Consider the following 16,140-nt stretch of genomic DNA (forward strand, 5'->3'; position numbering starts at 1 on the left):
ACTTTCAGAAAATTCTTTGAATTATCGATCGCGCCATGGCAAAATATGAAAGCCGGCACTATGCCATGTAGAAATCATCATGTTTTTTTGTCCCAAGCGATTCAGTGAAGAATGCGGGCTCTCCCATGTCCATTCCAGCATGCCATTTGTTTGAGAGCGTTTAATTTTTTTCATGACCAAATTTGGGGAGTTGCTAGGCTCGCCGTACGGTCCCGCTGACAACCATACAGCCTCCCAGTTCCTCCACGTCGTTCCGCACACAACCAACAACAACAACAACCACACTTGTTTAGTAGCCCAACTCAGCCAACTGTCCCTTGACCTTGTCGTCAACCTTGGCAGTCTTCTGGGCCTGGGCGAGTTGTCGTCGGACGGCCTTCTTGCGCTCGTAGTATGCAGCACTCTTGACCTTCCTCCGCTCCTCGAGTCTATAGCAAACAGGTTAGTAATCTTTAGTGAAAAGATGACAGTGCCAAAACCATACCTAGAAACAACATCTTGGTATTTCCAGCCGACCTCGTGGCTGAGACGGCCAACAGTGCAGTACTTGCGGCCGGGCTTGAGGCGGAGAATACGAAGAGCCTGGGGAACGACGACACGCTTCTTCTTGTCGTATGGGGGGGGAACACCCTCGAAGACCTTGAGTCTCTCCATAGCGGCAGCACCACGGGCGGTCTTGTGGGGAATCATGCCGCGGACGGTCTTGTAGAAGATGCGAGACGGGGCGCGGAAGTGGAAAGGACCTGCACAGGTATGAGCACAAAACTGCGATTATTTTCTGCATCTTGGTTGTATAATCTTACCACCGCGAGTGGGGTTGAAACGAGTAGCCTTACGAAGGTAGGCATGGTACTTCACTGTGTCGCAAAAAAAAAAAAAGGTCAGCCAACTGTACTCGGGAGTTTTCCACACCGCAATTCACCACTAGCCGGAATTTGAATATTTTCGAATATTCTCTTCTTTGTAGGCCAGTACCGTGCACGTAGAAATAAGAAAAGAAATCGGATTTGACATACACTTTGCGCGGAAGAACTCGCCCGAGATGTTGAGGGCTTCGGTTCGCACCACGACGATCTTCTGACCATTGAGCAACTGCTTGGCGACAATGCTGGCCAGGCGACCCAAGAGGTGTCCCTTGCCGTCAATAACGACCTATATCAAGCGAAACACAGTATTAGCGAGAGATGCACTTGGAATTTGAATGCCCGATCACGCAGAAACCACCGTCCATGGAGACGTGGAAAGCGGACTTGCAAAGAAGAAAAAAACAGGAGAATAATTTGCAACGTACAACTGGTTCGACTGTGGACATCCTGCTGCTCCTGTCACCGCGGGTTTTGTTGTCGATAAATATCCAGCGAAACGAAGGGCTGGTTGTTGGCGCAATGGGTTGTCGGTCTGGAGATGAAGGTCTCGCTTGATGGAGGTGTCCTAGCGGCAAAAATGGTGCGCTAGGGCTGCTTGCCCTAAGCTGAGTCCCAAAACTGACTTGGCGCGTGATTTTGCGGTGGGTCTGTCACGTGATGCGATTGCGATAACGGTGCCAAGACTGCAGCGGCCTTTGCTTTCTATAATCTCGATGCATTAAGGGCTTCTTTTATGCGAATTGGCTCATGGTGTCGTACCGAAAAACACGGATTGTCTGTGTCTCTGATACCCATGGCTACTTACCGCAGGAAGCAGGATTTTCCCTACCTCCGGGAGATGTCCTGATCCATGCTGGAGACCTTACAAACACCGGGACGCTGGCAGAACTCCAGCGCACTATACAATGGATCAAAGATGCAAACTACGAAGCCAAAATTGTTGTTGCGGGTCAGTTTATGGATATTTACTTGACCGGGCATTGATCTTTTTGACCCCTTAAATCCTTTCGAATAGGCAATCATGATGTGACTCTGGACCCAGAGTTTTACGCGGAACACGGATCGTGTTTTCACAAGAAGCTCGAGAACCCTGCTAAATGCATTGATATCCTCAAGAGCGAGAACGATTCTATTCTGTTTCTCAGCCATGAATCTGCCGTGGTGAAACTGTCCCGTCCAGAGGGTCCTCGAACCGCGTTCAAAGTCTTTGGTTCTCCATTCTCAAGATTCAGCGGCCGGTGGGCGTTTGGGTATGACACAGCAGAGGAAGGTGACCGCTTATGGAGCCAGATTTCTCCAGATGCTGATATAGTAGTTACGCATACACCCCCGTTCGGGTATTGTGACCGTCATCACCCTGATGACGAACAGGAAGATAGTACCTCGTCTGGCTGCAAGCAACTACTTGATACTCTACGCAACATTCGACCAATGCTTTCTATCTGCGGTCATGTCCATGAAAGTCGCGGCTACGAAAGGGTGCTGTGGAATGGGGATTCTGGCGCTGTTTCGCTTGCAAAGGAGCCCTTGCCACCTATTAACAGCAAGAAACAAAGTCTTGTTGATCTGACCGGGAAAAGGCAGCCTGCAATACTAAACACAGGGGGGATTGGCACTTTCGAAGAAGGGCATGCCGTTCAGGATGCAGAAGCGATCCAGCGACTTCGGCAAGAGACATGCGTTGTCAATGCTGCTATCATGGCTAAGAGCTGGCCTCACGCTGGTGGGAAACAGTTTAATCGGCCGATTGTCGTTGATGTCAACCTTCCAGTCTGGGATGAGGACGGGGAGCAATGAAATAGATTTGCTCGTCGTTTCCAGGCGCCAGTAGTATGCTAGTGTCATTCACTGTCTACTATCTAGGAATCTATAGCTTCAAGCGAATTTATAGTATATACAGCATCGTATCTTAAGCAAGCCTGATGGATGCCATGGCCATCATGTTGAAACGAAATAAATATCTACTGCTACTGATATCAGCCCTCAACTCAAAACCGCAATCTATCAATCCGTGAGGCACAGACTGTATGATATCACCGAGTTAAACATGCCCTTCATCGGTCTCGTATTCCTTACCTAATCTCGGAAACCAAAATATCACGACTCAAGCACCATCCTATTCTAGATGTCATATCGAAATAAATTATCCACACGAAATACCTTTTCTCGTATGTGATTACAGTCTCTCGAGTGCATGGAGAGAGAAAATGGAGCTTGTGACCCCACCCTTGCTTTTTCGTCCGGTGACTGTGTTACAACCGGATACATTTATCCCACATTCTCTGGCGGGAGTTGAATTGAGTGCACACCGGGAGTCCCACAATATTTTTTTGAGTTGATCAGTTGATTTATGTCGGATTTACGAGGTGGAACGAATGGCTATCGATTCATCATTTGGTATTGTACTATTGTTTAGACTATTGGGTCACGAAACAGAAAGATGAAACCTGAGACCGGCGGGGTATGTCACTACCAACCACTGACTAATAAGGGAATAGCAGTAATTAAGAAGAGGGGGGGGGGCCCAGCGGTCTGCTGGAACGTGCGCATCGATGATAATAAATTATTAATGACCCTGAATAATGAATACAGTTAATACATAATAATAAATACCGGGATAGATAGGTAGATAGATGACCGGGCGGCATGACTACTACTGTACTGGTAGACAAGGTACGCACGTTCAGCCCGCGTGGGCCTCGGGTCCTCCCGCCCAATGCTGAAGCATGAAGTGAAGAAACAAGAAAGAAAAAAAATAAGAAGAAAGCTGCTTGACATCTGATTACCGCATGACTCTCGGCCGGCCAATGGATCGACTTGTTCGCGCCGATGAGGAGGGACATGGAGGGGTCAGTTAGCGCCAGGTCTTGGATAGGAGGGAGGGGGGGCGAGCCACTGGGTGGTATAGCTGCTAATTATCCGTACTCCCTACAAATGAAGTTGTAGCAGACTAGTCAAGTCGTGGTAGTTGGTTAGTGGGGGGAGGGAGTATTACTACTACTAGTACGTAGTAATAATAATGAGCTGGCCACGAGTCAACAGGGCCAACACGAGTACGTACTATATAGTATTGATTGTTGCTTATTTTGCCATGTGGTCTGTTTAAAAAACAAACTGGGCTAAAAAGCAAATCATGATTCGTGTCCAAGTTCCAACAGTTCCAACTAGGCGTGGAAATTATTGCAGGCCAATTTCCAGCGCCAGACGCGACTGGTTCTTGTTATTCGCTGCAGGCGACAAATAGACTCGCTGCACGAGGAGAGATTAATAATATAGCTCAGCTGCATGTGCGAATGGTACCTGTCTCACTAATTATTCCGCTTTTGTCTCGATTTTGCGTTGTCTGTTCCAAGTTCCCACCCCACTTCTTTGCCATGAACCATCCAGAGTGCAACATTGGTTGCCTTCTGGAACTAACTAAAAATGAGGACTCATGATTTAGTATTACTCGATTGGGCGAGCGGCAGCATTAATTCACTAGCTGGCGCAGCATCATCTTTTTGCATGCTTTTTACTCGATATGGATAATTGGATATCTTATGATTATTATTGCTGATTGCTGACGCGGGACTGATATAGCTGAGCGAGGTGAGGGAGAGAGACTCAGCCGCGACAAATGAGGCAGTTGAGTGCGCTCCCCCGGTCTGTATGGCCTCAGCCATGGCACGAACGGACCTGTCATGCTGCGGATCTGATACGGCAAGCAGGCAGCACTGTTAATATACAGATGATAACAAAGAGACATAATAATACCTGTCAAAACCGTCACACTGCAGGAGATCCTGAGCCTGTATATGCTTAAACGGGTTAGCCTTTAGAATTAGAATGTCTTCCAGGGCAGCCAATTGGCTGATGGTGTGATAAGTGGTCCCTATGGGTGGGGTAGAAAGACTCTAGCCAATAGAGGCCTGCAGTTGTCGCCAAGGCGGGGCTCTTGTGGGCGGTGCGCACCATGGAAGCGGCGAATCAGGGGGTCACAGTGGGTCCCAATGTGATGGAGCCGCTGCTGCCGGCCCTGATTGGCCAAAGTAGCATCGGCGCACTGATCGGGAGCCCCACCTGGGCCGCACAGCTTGAAAAGTGGGTTCCGCTTCGTCATCGTCATCGTAGGCTGTGGGTGACTTGTTACTTGTCCGACTCGTGAACTCGTTAGTTACGGGCTTGCATTGCTCTGCTGCATTGACGATTATACGGATACCCGCGATTGACTGCCCTGCGTTGGCTGAGCCACTACGTCAGCAGGGCTCGCGCTGATCTTGACGGTGCGTCGAGATGCGTTAGAAACTTAGAACGCTGACAGGAGGTCCTCTGCATTCCGTCCGCATCGAGTGATCAGGGCGAAACCTGGCGTCCTCTGTCCGGGTTCAGTTACCCCGGGTTGCAAAGACCAGACTACCATCGCCAATCGACAGCTGACGATCAAGCCTTGTCTTTTCGTGCAGCATTGGCAGGCAAAATGGGCTTTGTCGGTAGCTAATCAAAGCGCGGCGGCTCCAGGGAAAACAGCAAGTCAGAAGCGACCACTGGCCCCCAGAATGTAGACACCTCTCACTTAGCTTTTCGTATCCGATGATTATGATGGATATCATGGATCAGCCTTGAAATCGCATGGACACCCGGAGACCAGGGTGCGAGTGGCTGGCGACGAGGCTCTAGAATGCGGATCAACATGTTAAATTGTATCATCTCTCCTCCTCCTGCCGCCGGTCATTTGAGACGATTCCATGATTCTTGATTGTCCCTCTTGGCCGTCCATGTGCTTTTAACGCTTTTAACAGCAAATACCCCCCTACCGTTTGTGGTTCTGCATTCTACCTCCTAGCTGTGTCAGACCACTCATCACCTGCCAAGAGCCCTGTCTCCAAACCCCACGTTGTAAATCGTTGCACCGGCGGGGTCCCTCGCAGCGCGTGTCATCCTCCGTAGCGAAACAGCGTGTTACCAGCTTAGCGTTTGCTGTCCACTTCCGTTGCGTTGTGTGTGAGGCACTGCGAACTGTGTTGCTTGGGCAGCGCTTCACCGCTGCTTTCTCGCTGCCAACGATTGGTGGTTGCCGGGCTGCACGAGTTACCTCTGACCAGACTCAAGAATTCGGTGGAAGCGCCTCGACTGTTCGGCCAGTGGGTGATTGAGGTGTGTCATCGCTGAATCAGTCATTGCTCGTCATTCTTAATCCTGCTCGTTTGTTCCTCGTCGGTCGTCCCGCGACAGCCAGAGAGCCTTAGCCAGGCTGGGGAGCGTGGCGCAGCTCGACTAGTTTGAGACCGTTTGCATTTTTTGCCCTCATTTTTTTTTTGCCTCTGGAAAGACATTCGCGCCGACTTCCTAATCGGGAGCCTGTGCCTGACCGCGGTTCTGGCCCTCCAGAATACCAGGTTTAGTCATGCGCAGGTGATTTGTTAGTAGTAGTGACAACAACTAGCTACAACCACCAACTGCGACTTTCCCCCCGTCGATCGCGTACCGTATCGTACCGGCTTCACCGTACGATATCGCCCCTCTCGGCGCTGCTCGGCCAGTCAGCGCCCGCCCGGGCTAGAGCGCCCCTCGCAAGCTAAACCCAAACAGGGCGTGGAGCGTATCCGCGCGTACGGCCGTTACGACCTGACCGACCCAGTCGCAGTTCCGTCGCCGCCCGTGAATACTGCCACCCCGGCCAGCCCGAAGCTGTTGTTGTTCCTTATTGATTCAACTGTTCGCCATCATTCTTAATCTTCGCTTTGCCGCTCCCCTGTCAATCACTCCTGTCCCCCGGTCATTGTCGCTGTCATTGTCGTTGACCTCTTTGATATCTCTCGTCGTTTCGATCCTTGTCTCTTCGATTCTTTCAATTGCGCTCCTGAGGACTGCCTGCCTTTCAACCTCGAGGATGTGTTGAAACATTCCGCCCGTCAATCTCGGACTCTTGCCTGCAACTATCCTTGTCATCGACCCTCTTGACTCATCCTCTTAAACCGTCCAGTCTCGCCACCTCAGTTCCTGACCACCTTCTTTGTCACTGGCACGACTTCTCCATGCCAACATCCTTCTCGCCATACTCATACACTCAACATCATGGCTACGAATTTACCCAGTTTCGACCCCTACCAGGTGCTAGGGGTGGATAAGCAGTCGTCTGCAGCCGAAGTAAAACTCGCCTATCGAAAACTGATCCTCAAATGCCATCCAGACAAGATCCAGGACGATGCTCTCCGCGCCAAGGCCAGCGACGAATTCCAGAAAGTCCAGGAGTCCTACGAGATTCTCACCGATGAAACGCGCCGTAGATTGCATGACCAGGCCGTCCGCCTGGCCGCACTAAGAAAGGAAGTGAACTCCCATAACGCGGCGAGGAGCGCTGCTTCTAGTCGGGAATACCGCGATGGACGCATGTACGAAGAACGTGTTCCTGCTGATGCTGCTTTTTTCACCGACAGCGATGAGTTTCGCTACACCGAAGAGCCGCCAACCTACTCCAAGAAATACAGTGAATCGACCAAACGTGCCCATACCAAGGTCACCGAAGAGAAGAAGAAGACCAAGTCGGTTCCGATATCGTCCCCGAGGACACCAAAACAAGCCGATCGCGAATATGTGAAAACCAAAAATCAGGATCGCGCCAAGCATCGTACCAAGGAACGTCGCCGCGACGCTTCTGACAAGTACGAGCGAACCAGCTACACGGGCGACGACTTTTCTGACCCTGAGGAAGAAATAGTATACAACTACACAGTTAAAGTCACCACTGATTCTCGCGCTTCACCGCGTGAATCAGCCCCTCGACGCAGCAAAACCGATCCATCTACGTCCCGCAGGCGTCGACGACGTCATATAGATTCTGAGACTGAAAGCGAAGGCGAGGATTATGGAAGCGACAACTATGCCTATGCCCAGGAGTACATTCATCGCACCAAAGAGCCTGTTCCTGAGCTCGACCGACGCTACCGCCCTTCTCGCACTCACTCTTCGTACGAGGGCGCTCGCTATGAACGGGAGTCTCCTCGATACTCCAGTCGTGGCTATTCTCGGGATGAAGATATTCGGCATCCTGCGTCCTCTCCGCATCGTACATCCCGGAGATCTCATGACCGTCTGTCCTCTCCAGCCCGGGGCTATGAGCGGAGCACGACTACCACTAGCGCTTCGCCGCCAAAGGTCTCATCTTCTAGAGCTCCTCCGCCAGTGTCTCGCTCCTCGACCGCTCCCCATCCCCGACCACGTCGCGAGGGCTTGATTCGCTCCGAATCGAACGGCATGTCGACGCTGACGAGCATGGTGGCCGGGATCGCCATGGACGGCGTACTTCCTGGCAAATCTCGGACCCGAAAGACGGAACGGAACGACTCTGGCTACTCCAGTGGACCCGGTACACCGGAGGTGTTACAGGGCTCCAACAGTGTCCCGAAGGTCAGTCGATTCAAGATCGTTGAGCCGTCTGATAGAGAACCGGAAACGATTATTCGAGAACCCGCGGAAGCGCGCTATCGCAGTACGTCTCCGTTGTCGAAGTCTGAGCGGGAACGCTCGAGTCGTACGAAATCGTCGCGCTCTCACGTCTACGATCCCGTTTATGAACCGGAAATTCGGATGGCTCGACCTGCTGCTACTTCGAAATCTTCGTACAGCCGTCCGCTCTACGGAGAGGTTCGATATTCGCCAGACGTTTCCCTCGACGGGCGCCGACCATCCAGACGCCAGGCAGCGTATTGAGCTGTCCAACACATAAACGACAGCTTTCAATTTGGGGATTCAACGGTTAACCCTACGACTTTGTATAAGGTCTCCTATCATATGAGGCTCGTGGCTTTGGCCCGCCTCCTCTTTTTCTTTTTTCTTATACCAATAAATGCATAATACTAAAGGTGTCTATATCATGGTTTCTGCGGGGGACAGGTCCCTCCGTGGTGGTCAATTCATACATGGGGGTTGTGATCGGTATCACCATGGGGTGGTTGAGGTTATTAGGCGTTTTTCTCTCTTTCGGACCAGCGGGGTTTTTTAATTTATCCTCAATGTTGTGCATAGTCACTCTCTATTCCCTATCTCTTTTCTCTCTCATTACCTACAAGTTGTGTGAAACATTAGAGATTTGGAAACATCAATGCACTGCATTGGCAAGGGGGGGTTTTCTTCGGAGTTTTTTTTTTTTTTTTTGACTGTCTATATTTGTCTTGTTTTGTATGTCATTTTCCGTATATTTGCCATGGATGGCCGCGGAACTTGATTTGGTGCATTTTGCTGCATTTTTTTGTTTTTTGATTTATTGAATGAATGTGATTACGACTGTGATGTTTAGGCCTTTATCATCAATTTGAATCAAAGTGACGATATACGTGAGTTTTTTTATACGGATACAAATATAAATACTATACAAATAAAAACTAAGAAGATAGAAGCAGGGATTATCGAGTGATATCCACATGGAGGCTCTACTATTGTTGTTGTTGTTGTTGTTGATCAGGCAGCATCAATAAGTCCCAGCCTCGCATCCGTCGAGAAATAATAAATGCATGAGCAAACCCTCCAACGACAGGCTTTTGCGACTCAATTCCCCTCGATGGAGAGCAATCCCTCATCGACAATGGCATCCACAACATTCATGGTGTCTGCGCCAGGAAAAGTCATTGTCTTTGGTGGAACATGCCGCGGTGTATGGTAAGCCCGCTATTGCTGCAGCCATCTCCCTTCGGTCATATCTTCTCGTCACCATCTTTCCCAAATCACGACGACCTACCGCCCAATTGAATTTCAGGGATATTGGTTTAAACCATACTTGGGACATTGATGCTCTACCATGGAATGTTTTCCATCAACTTCCTTCCAAGCAAAAGTCTTATAACTCGGTTGTTGTCGACACCCTCGACTCGCAGCTTCTTCAAGCTATTATGCCATCGAAACATCTTCCAGAGAAGCAGCGGAAAACCCATGTAAAATCCGCAACCGCATTTCTCTATCTCTTCCTCTCGCTGGGTTCGCCGGATAATCCTGGATTCGTCTACACTCCGATCTACCATCCCTATTAGCGCCGGCCTGGGAAGCAGTGCCAGTGTTTGCGTTTGCTTGAGCGCAGCGCTGCTCCTTCAGACAGGCACCTGGCCGGACCACCCCACCCAGATCAGTCTCTTGAAGAAGCAGACAAGCAAATCGAGTACATTAATCGCTGGGCATTCGTGGGTGAACTGTGTACACACGGAGACCCTAGTGGAATAGATAATACAGTCTCGGCCGGTGGGAAGGCCGTGATGTACCAGAGAAACGCCTCTGAGACAACAGCAACAACATCATCATCATCATCATCCGTCATTCGTCTCACCAAGTTCCCCAAGCTACCACTCCTTCTCGTCGACACTCAACAACCACGATCCACAGCTTTGCAAGTTGAAAAAGTGAAAACGTCAAAAACCAATTACCCTGAAATAACAGAGATGATCTTGGATGGGATTAGCAAACTTGCAACATCTGCACTGGACCTGATTTCATCCGCTGATTTTGGTTTCCATGGTGGTGGCACTTCTGATGCTCTCGGACACTTGGGGGCCTTTATTGGTATGAACCACGGGTTCTTGGTTACGTTGGGGGTCTCCCACCCACGTCTAGAGCGTATTCGCGAGCTTGTGGATTATGCGGATATTGGCTGGACAAAAATCACCGGTGCTGGAGGTGGTGGCTGTGCTATGACGCTCTTTCCCCCCGGTATCGAGAATCAAACTATTGAAGAGCTAGGGCGTAAGTTTGCTGCTGAAGGGTTTCGGACATATGAGACTGTTCTAGGTGCTGACGGAGTTGGGGTGCTTTGGCCTGCCGTATTTCGAAACGACAGTAATGGAAAGGTTGATGAGGTGGTTATTGATCAGGAAATGTTTGAGAATGCTGACGGGGCTGAAGGTATCAATCGGCTGGTTGGAGTGGGAGTGCAAGAGAATCGGCAAGGCTGGAAGTTTTGGACGCGAGATGCTTCTCCAAGCTGAAACAGGGAGATATCGTAGTTGAGTTGGCTAGTTTGTATCTCTTGCGAGTGTATTATTACTTGTTGTACTACACACCTCATGTATATGTAAGGACAAGCCGTTTGACCATTTTCTTGACTCAGTCTCCAAAACTCGCTATGGAAGGCGGTGATGGGGCGGACCGGTTTGATGCCGATACCCTCGTTGTATTTCAGTATTTTGTCCACGAAGCTCTTGAAAGCCCTGTAGCTCATACCCAAGAAATGATATGAGACGATGACAACGTCCCACTTCTCAGAGAGGAGAGTCTGGGCGGTTTTTGTATTGTCTTCAAGAACCAAGACTTTAGGCTCATGCCCCTAATGCACCATAGCTTCAGTATATGAAAACAAATAATAAGATATTATTTTGACATACCCGTCTATACACTTGTGCAATTTTTGTGGGCCCATTGCATTTTGCAGGAAGCAGGGCACACGACCAGGGAAAATTCACCTGGATCGCTTCTGGCCAGTCCCATCGCAAGGATAGCTAGAAATGTTTTTCCCAACCCCATTTCGTCGCAACATATGCCCCCTCGAAAGATTGAATGGCAGAGGTACTGCAGTTGTGCAGCACCTCGCCGCTGGTGATAAATTTGTCAGCGATGATGACATCTGGGGCATTTTGTAGGCTGTTCTGGAATGAAATATCCATATATTAGTATTTTAACATAGGCTTAGCAAGAAGGAATCACTCACGATAAGAGGGACCCATTCCTCTCCAACGTATTACTGCGTATAGCAGCGAGCACCATTGTACTGGATGAACCCTATTTCAAGAGATGGCTCCATGCCAACTTTTCGCTATTGGTAGTGAAATTACATTCATAGTTTCTCTAGAACGCGTATGATACTTAGTAATTACATGATCAAAAGGGAGGGAAAGAGGCTAAGAAGTAACATACTAATGCGCTTGAGGCTTGTTCTCTTGATTGTTCCTCTACTTCGGTCTCCACGGCAGGCTTAGACAGATTGTTACAATTATAAAGTGGAATCTTATACGTCCATACTTCAAGCATAAGAGAAAACATTGAAAGACATGGGCGTTTTATATAACATTTGAAACGTCATGGATATGAATAGAGGAACTAGGAGTTCAATTTTAGTAGAATTGGTGTCCGGTATACCCTATAAAAATGCCACTGCGTTTTATTAAGTATAATTTATTTCTTGTCAACTAGTAAAGTCGTCAAAAGACACAAAATCTCAATTCCCCGACTGTTTATACAAGGAGCGGGTTCATGTTAAGACACTTGGTATGGAAATAATCTTTGCCGTAAAACATAAAACATCCCGTCAGTAATTCCCCTTTGAAGGCGGACTATCGTAATGTATTATTCTCAACTCAAACCGCGGCTTCCACCTAGGCTTATCAGCATGCTGATCCTCTTGATGCTCATGAAGTTCAATCTTGACCACAATCTCCTTATTCTCCCGACTCAAGGCCCCATACCAACAATCATGCGTATACGGAGGCAACGACGCGCCAGTCGGAAAACTGATGGTCAACTCTTCCAGCCCCGAAAACCGGGTTCGAAGATATCTCCAATACGCAAACTCTTTCCAACACCCGCGTGACATATGCAAAAACCGTACTTTGTGAGAGTTTTCTCCGGGCAGAAGAACAGACATCAGATAATCCATGTCTATATTTGCATCCGGTCCACCGATCAGGAAACAATCATTTTCAAAATTGAGGTTCGCCGGGGAGGAACATTTTTCAGTTATAAAGCATTTTTGATATTTTCTCAGTGCCACTGCGCGCGACTCGTGGCATACGGAGAGACAAGGCGGGGGCGGGGGTGCGTCGACAAAGACTTCGCTGTCGAGTTCGCTGGTGTTGGTCGTGTAAGAAACTACGATGAGACGAGATTCGGAAACTGCAAAGTTCCAGATGATCAAACGCAGCTCGACAGGAAGACTGGAGAAGAGTGTAAAAGTGTTGAGCGCAAGCGATGGAATCGTTGGCGACGACAAGTCTTGAAGGCCTAATACTTTGGTTGCTGAGGATCGAGTAAATATGAGGCCAGATAAATCGTCTTTTATATTTTGTAGCATTTTTCATTTGCATTTGCACTTGCGTTTCTTTGACTGGAGCTGTACAAAGTACAAAGTGAAGATCAGATCTAGATCGTTATTTGTATCTATCCCCGCTTGGGTCCCGCAACACGTCAACCACTACTAAAGATCCCCCACCATCATGTCAATGATTGGCTTTAGAATGCATGAATATATTCAAGAGAAAGGAGAGAGAAAAAGAATGAGAGAAATTACACATGTCCACTGGTATATTTAGTAACACATGCAAAAAATATCTACATGCCCCCTATCAATTTGTTGGTGTGTGATGTTGATGTAACAAACAGTGATATCCGCTATATTCAAGATTTATAACCTGGGATTTGTTGTGGCTAAAACAGAACAAAGACTTTTATAAGTTGCGAATGGATTTATTTGTGGTGTGTGGGTTGATATCAAACAATCGGGTCTAAAACTGAAAAATTTGCAGGTCTGGTGATACCACATGTAAACCCTGTAGTAGAGCTTCTGCCTATCCACTGGGTGGTATTGGATATCTGAAGCAAACGAAATTCCTTGAAAGTTTTGTTATGAGTGTCAGTAACAAAGAAAAACGGCATTATCCAGCTCAATATTTTGATTCCTGACTCCGTGGCGGTGGTCCCTTTTTTGTATACCAGTATTGATTATATAGAAGATGCTACTTCCAGGGTGCTTCAATGTTATATATCGTATACACTTCATTTCAATTTCACTTCCAGGGGGGATCAAACATTGAACTAGATTCCCCAACGCCTTGAATGTTGAGCATCAGAGAGCTTTTCAACGACTATCTTCATCAGTCTTCAGCGAATAAAATATCTTCCTACTGTCACGACACAGGCTCTGGTACATGTAGATGACCACCGGACTCCCTCTAGCGGCCTGAGGCATCAACCCATAGCGATAGCGGTGCCAGATCTGGGGACACCCTCGAGCGGGGATAGAAGGGGAATAGGCCCGCCCACAGAGCTTGGTTATTTATTGTGCAAGTGACCTCGGGAGTCTTCCCCTTTTTTTTTTTTTTTTTTTCCCTTCCTCATATTAGTTTATTCGAGATAACGTGCTCCACAACCGTCACACCTACCGTTCTTGAACCTATCAGACTCGAATTTCTTATTGGTTCCATTCTTCACAATCTAAAATGGATGTGCAAACCAATAAACGAACTTTTCCGATCTTTTAAGAGCGTACTCGAGTCACTATTCAACGAATTAGGTGGTTCTCAATGCATAATACTTGGGTACCAGTCATGGAATGATGAAAAGATTCTTCAGTTGATAAACAAGCATACATACTCCAGAAAAAGTATAAGTGCTTTTGAATCAGGAGGCCGCCCCAACCTTTGCACAACTGCTCGAATTACCCTGGGCTCGTACGTCGGACCTAGGAACGTATGGGAAATTGGTGTTTACGAGTAAAGAGGAAGCAAAAGTTCATTACGCTTTTTCGCGTATAATACGGTTGGGTCCCAAGTAGGTATGGTTTGGTGGAAGCTAAAGCAATCTCGATAATTGTCGAGTCTATGTTTGCATAACCCAGGGAGTCAGAAAGCCAAAATAGCCGCAATGACACCAGATGAAAAAGCAGCATATAATGCCAAGAGAGCAGAAGATATGCGACGACTGCGAGCTAAGTGGCACAGCGAAAATCCCAAGTCCAAACACGGATAAGGATAGGCACCGGAGTGAAAGGCGTCAAGTGCAACGAAAGCTGGCAGGTGGGCCCGACTCAAAACGCATAGCTATGCTTCAACAGCGAGTCCAGAGAGCCAGATATATGGTAGCGACGTTGGTGGAAGCAAATGCATCTGAGGATGAGATACACGACGCCCTTGTCAAACTCACCGTTGCTTCAGTCGAGCGCTTGAAGGACGCCATGAGACAGCAAAAGCTTCATGACAAGTGCTCGTGGGTTTCACCAAATTTTTGGGAGTTAGCGAAGGAACATAGAAAGTGTTGACATATCCGCCTTAGGCCAACCTGCGGTCATATGGAAGCAAACCAAGAAAACAGTTTTTATTAGCGAATTGTACATAAACCCTGTACCTATTTTTATGTATAACTAGTTAATTCAGCTATTTCCCTACTAAGTAAAGCTGTATCATGCGATCTAGAGCCTCAATATCTAACCTGCTTCGTCCAATGAGACAGAAAGGTCGAGCCGGATGACATATTACTTCCTTTTTATTACGCTCTGGAGCCCACTAGTAACGTTTGAAGAGAGTGGGTTAGGGCTTACGGTTAGAACCCTATCGAGTTAGGTGATTGTTATAGATTTAAGAACTAAAAAGTCATTAAATTCAAAACTGGGTGCAATTCCAACTTATCTGATAACACAATAAATAATCTGAGCCAGTTTTGGGGTTTCGAAAGCGTTTTTGTAAGCAACCCCCGCAGTGGAAACAACAATCAACAAATTCCAATCCATTGCGACAATAAACAGCCGGCTTAAACTCCATAGACCTTGAGTACACGCCTAGATTCACGCTCGGAAGAGAAATCAGTTATCGTTTTTGAATGGAAGAGTGGTGGGTAATGTACATAAGCTATCTTGTTGCGCATTGGAAGTCTGGATATAATTGATGTTGTGTATTATCTGAGCTATTCTTTAACATTGACTGTTCTACGTCCCGTAATTAAGTTTCAAATATGTAACGTATTTTATAACCCCCGTCGGCCACATAAGCCATCTCGGCCACCCCCTCAATTTTCTCCCACTTTCCACCCTACACATATTTGAAAATCGCACCAACACAGTAATATGCCTCGGAATGCTGCAAAAAATCCCTTAAACGATGAGGGTAGACTTTAGCTTGCTGTAAATGCGTTAAAAAAAGGCCAAATCACTAGTGTGTGCGAAGCGGCGCGTCTTTTCAACGTTCTAAGATTGATGTTTTAAGATAGATATAGCGGTCGCTTTCAATGCTCATATAAGCGCGCTTATAACACTAAATTATCAGAAACTGAGGAAATATCGCTTCGCGAGTGGATTATTTCTATGGATAAGCGTGGCTGCCCCGTCAGGTCCTCGATGGTAGAGCTTATGGCTAATTGCTTGCTTGCTAAACGCAATTCTATTAACTCACCACCTACCGTTGGTAAATACTGGGTGAGCAATTATTTAAGACGCCAGTAAAACCTTAAGACTTGTTACATTTATAAATATAACTATAAGCGCGCTTTATACAAGGATCTAATAATTATAAATAGCTTTTTTGATAATCTTACACGCGCTTTTACCGAGTAT

At 47.6% G+C, this 16,140-nt stretch overlaps 5 protein-coding genes across 5 annotated transcripts; 3 read left to right on the forward strand and 2 right to left on the reverse strand.

The window, feature by feature from the left end:
• Positions 1-289: 289 nt before the first annotated feature.
• On the reverse strand, positions 290-1,312 carry TRUGW13939_03771 (uncharacterized protein; the record flags this gene model as incomplete). The annotated part of the gene is made up of 5 exons (XM_035486950.1): positions 290-428; positions 485-743; positions 804-857; positions 1,017-1,152; positions 1,292-1,312. The coding sequence occupies 5 exons, from the start codon at positions 1,310-1,312 to the stop codon at positions 290-292; spliced, it is 609 nt and encodes a 202-aa protein (XP_035342843.1).
• A 301-nt stretch (positions 1,313-1,613) lies between these two features.
• TRUGW13939_03772 (uncharacterized protein) lies at positions 1,614-2,663 on the forward strand (the record flags this gene model as incomplete). Its single annotated transcript, XM_035486951.1, has 2 exons — positions 1,614-1,815; positions 1,882-2,663. 2 exons carry the CDS (start codon positions 1,614-1,616, stop codon positions 2,661-2,663), a joined length of 984 nt encoding a protein of 327 aa, XP_035342844.1.
• A 4,257-nt stretch (positions 2,664-6,920) lies between these two features.
• On the forward strand, positions 6,921-8,555 carry TRUGW13939_03773 (uncharacterized protein; the record flags this gene model as incomplete). Its single annotated transcript, XM_035486952.1, has 1 exon — positions 6,921-8,555. One exon carries the CDS (start codon positions 6,921-6,923, stop codon positions 8,553-8,555), a length of 1,635 nt encoding a protein of 544 aa, XP_035342845.1.
• Positions 8,556-9,355: 800 nt separating this feature from the next.
• On the forward strand, positions 9,356-10,813 carry TRUGW13939_03774 (uncharacterized protein; the record flags this gene model as incomplete). The annotated part of the gene is made up of 2 exons (XM_035486953.1): positions 9,356-9,772; positions 9,869-10,813. 2 exons carry the CDS (start codon positions 9,356-9,358, stop codon positions 10,811-10,813), a joined length of 1,362 nt encoding a protein of 453 aa, XP_035342846.1.
• Positions 10,814-12,129: 1,316 nt separating this feature from the next.
• TRUGW13939_03775 (uncharacterized protein) lies at positions 12,130-12,891 on the reverse strand (the record flags this gene model as incomplete). The annotated part of the gene is made up of 1 exon (XM_035486954.1): positions 12,130-12,891. The coding sequence occupies one exon, from the start codon at positions 12,889-12,891 to the stop codon at positions 12,130-12,132; it is 762 nt and encodes a 253-aa protein (XP_035342847.1).
• Positions 12,892-16,140: the final 3,249 nt, after the last annotated feature.

Source organism: Talaromyces rugulosus, chromosome II, assembly GCF_013368755.1.
Source record: "Talaromyces rugulosus chromosome II, complete sequence".
NCBI lineage: Eukaryota > Fungi > Ascomycota > Eurotiomycetes > Eurotiales > Trichocomaceae > Talaromyces > Talaromyces rugulosus.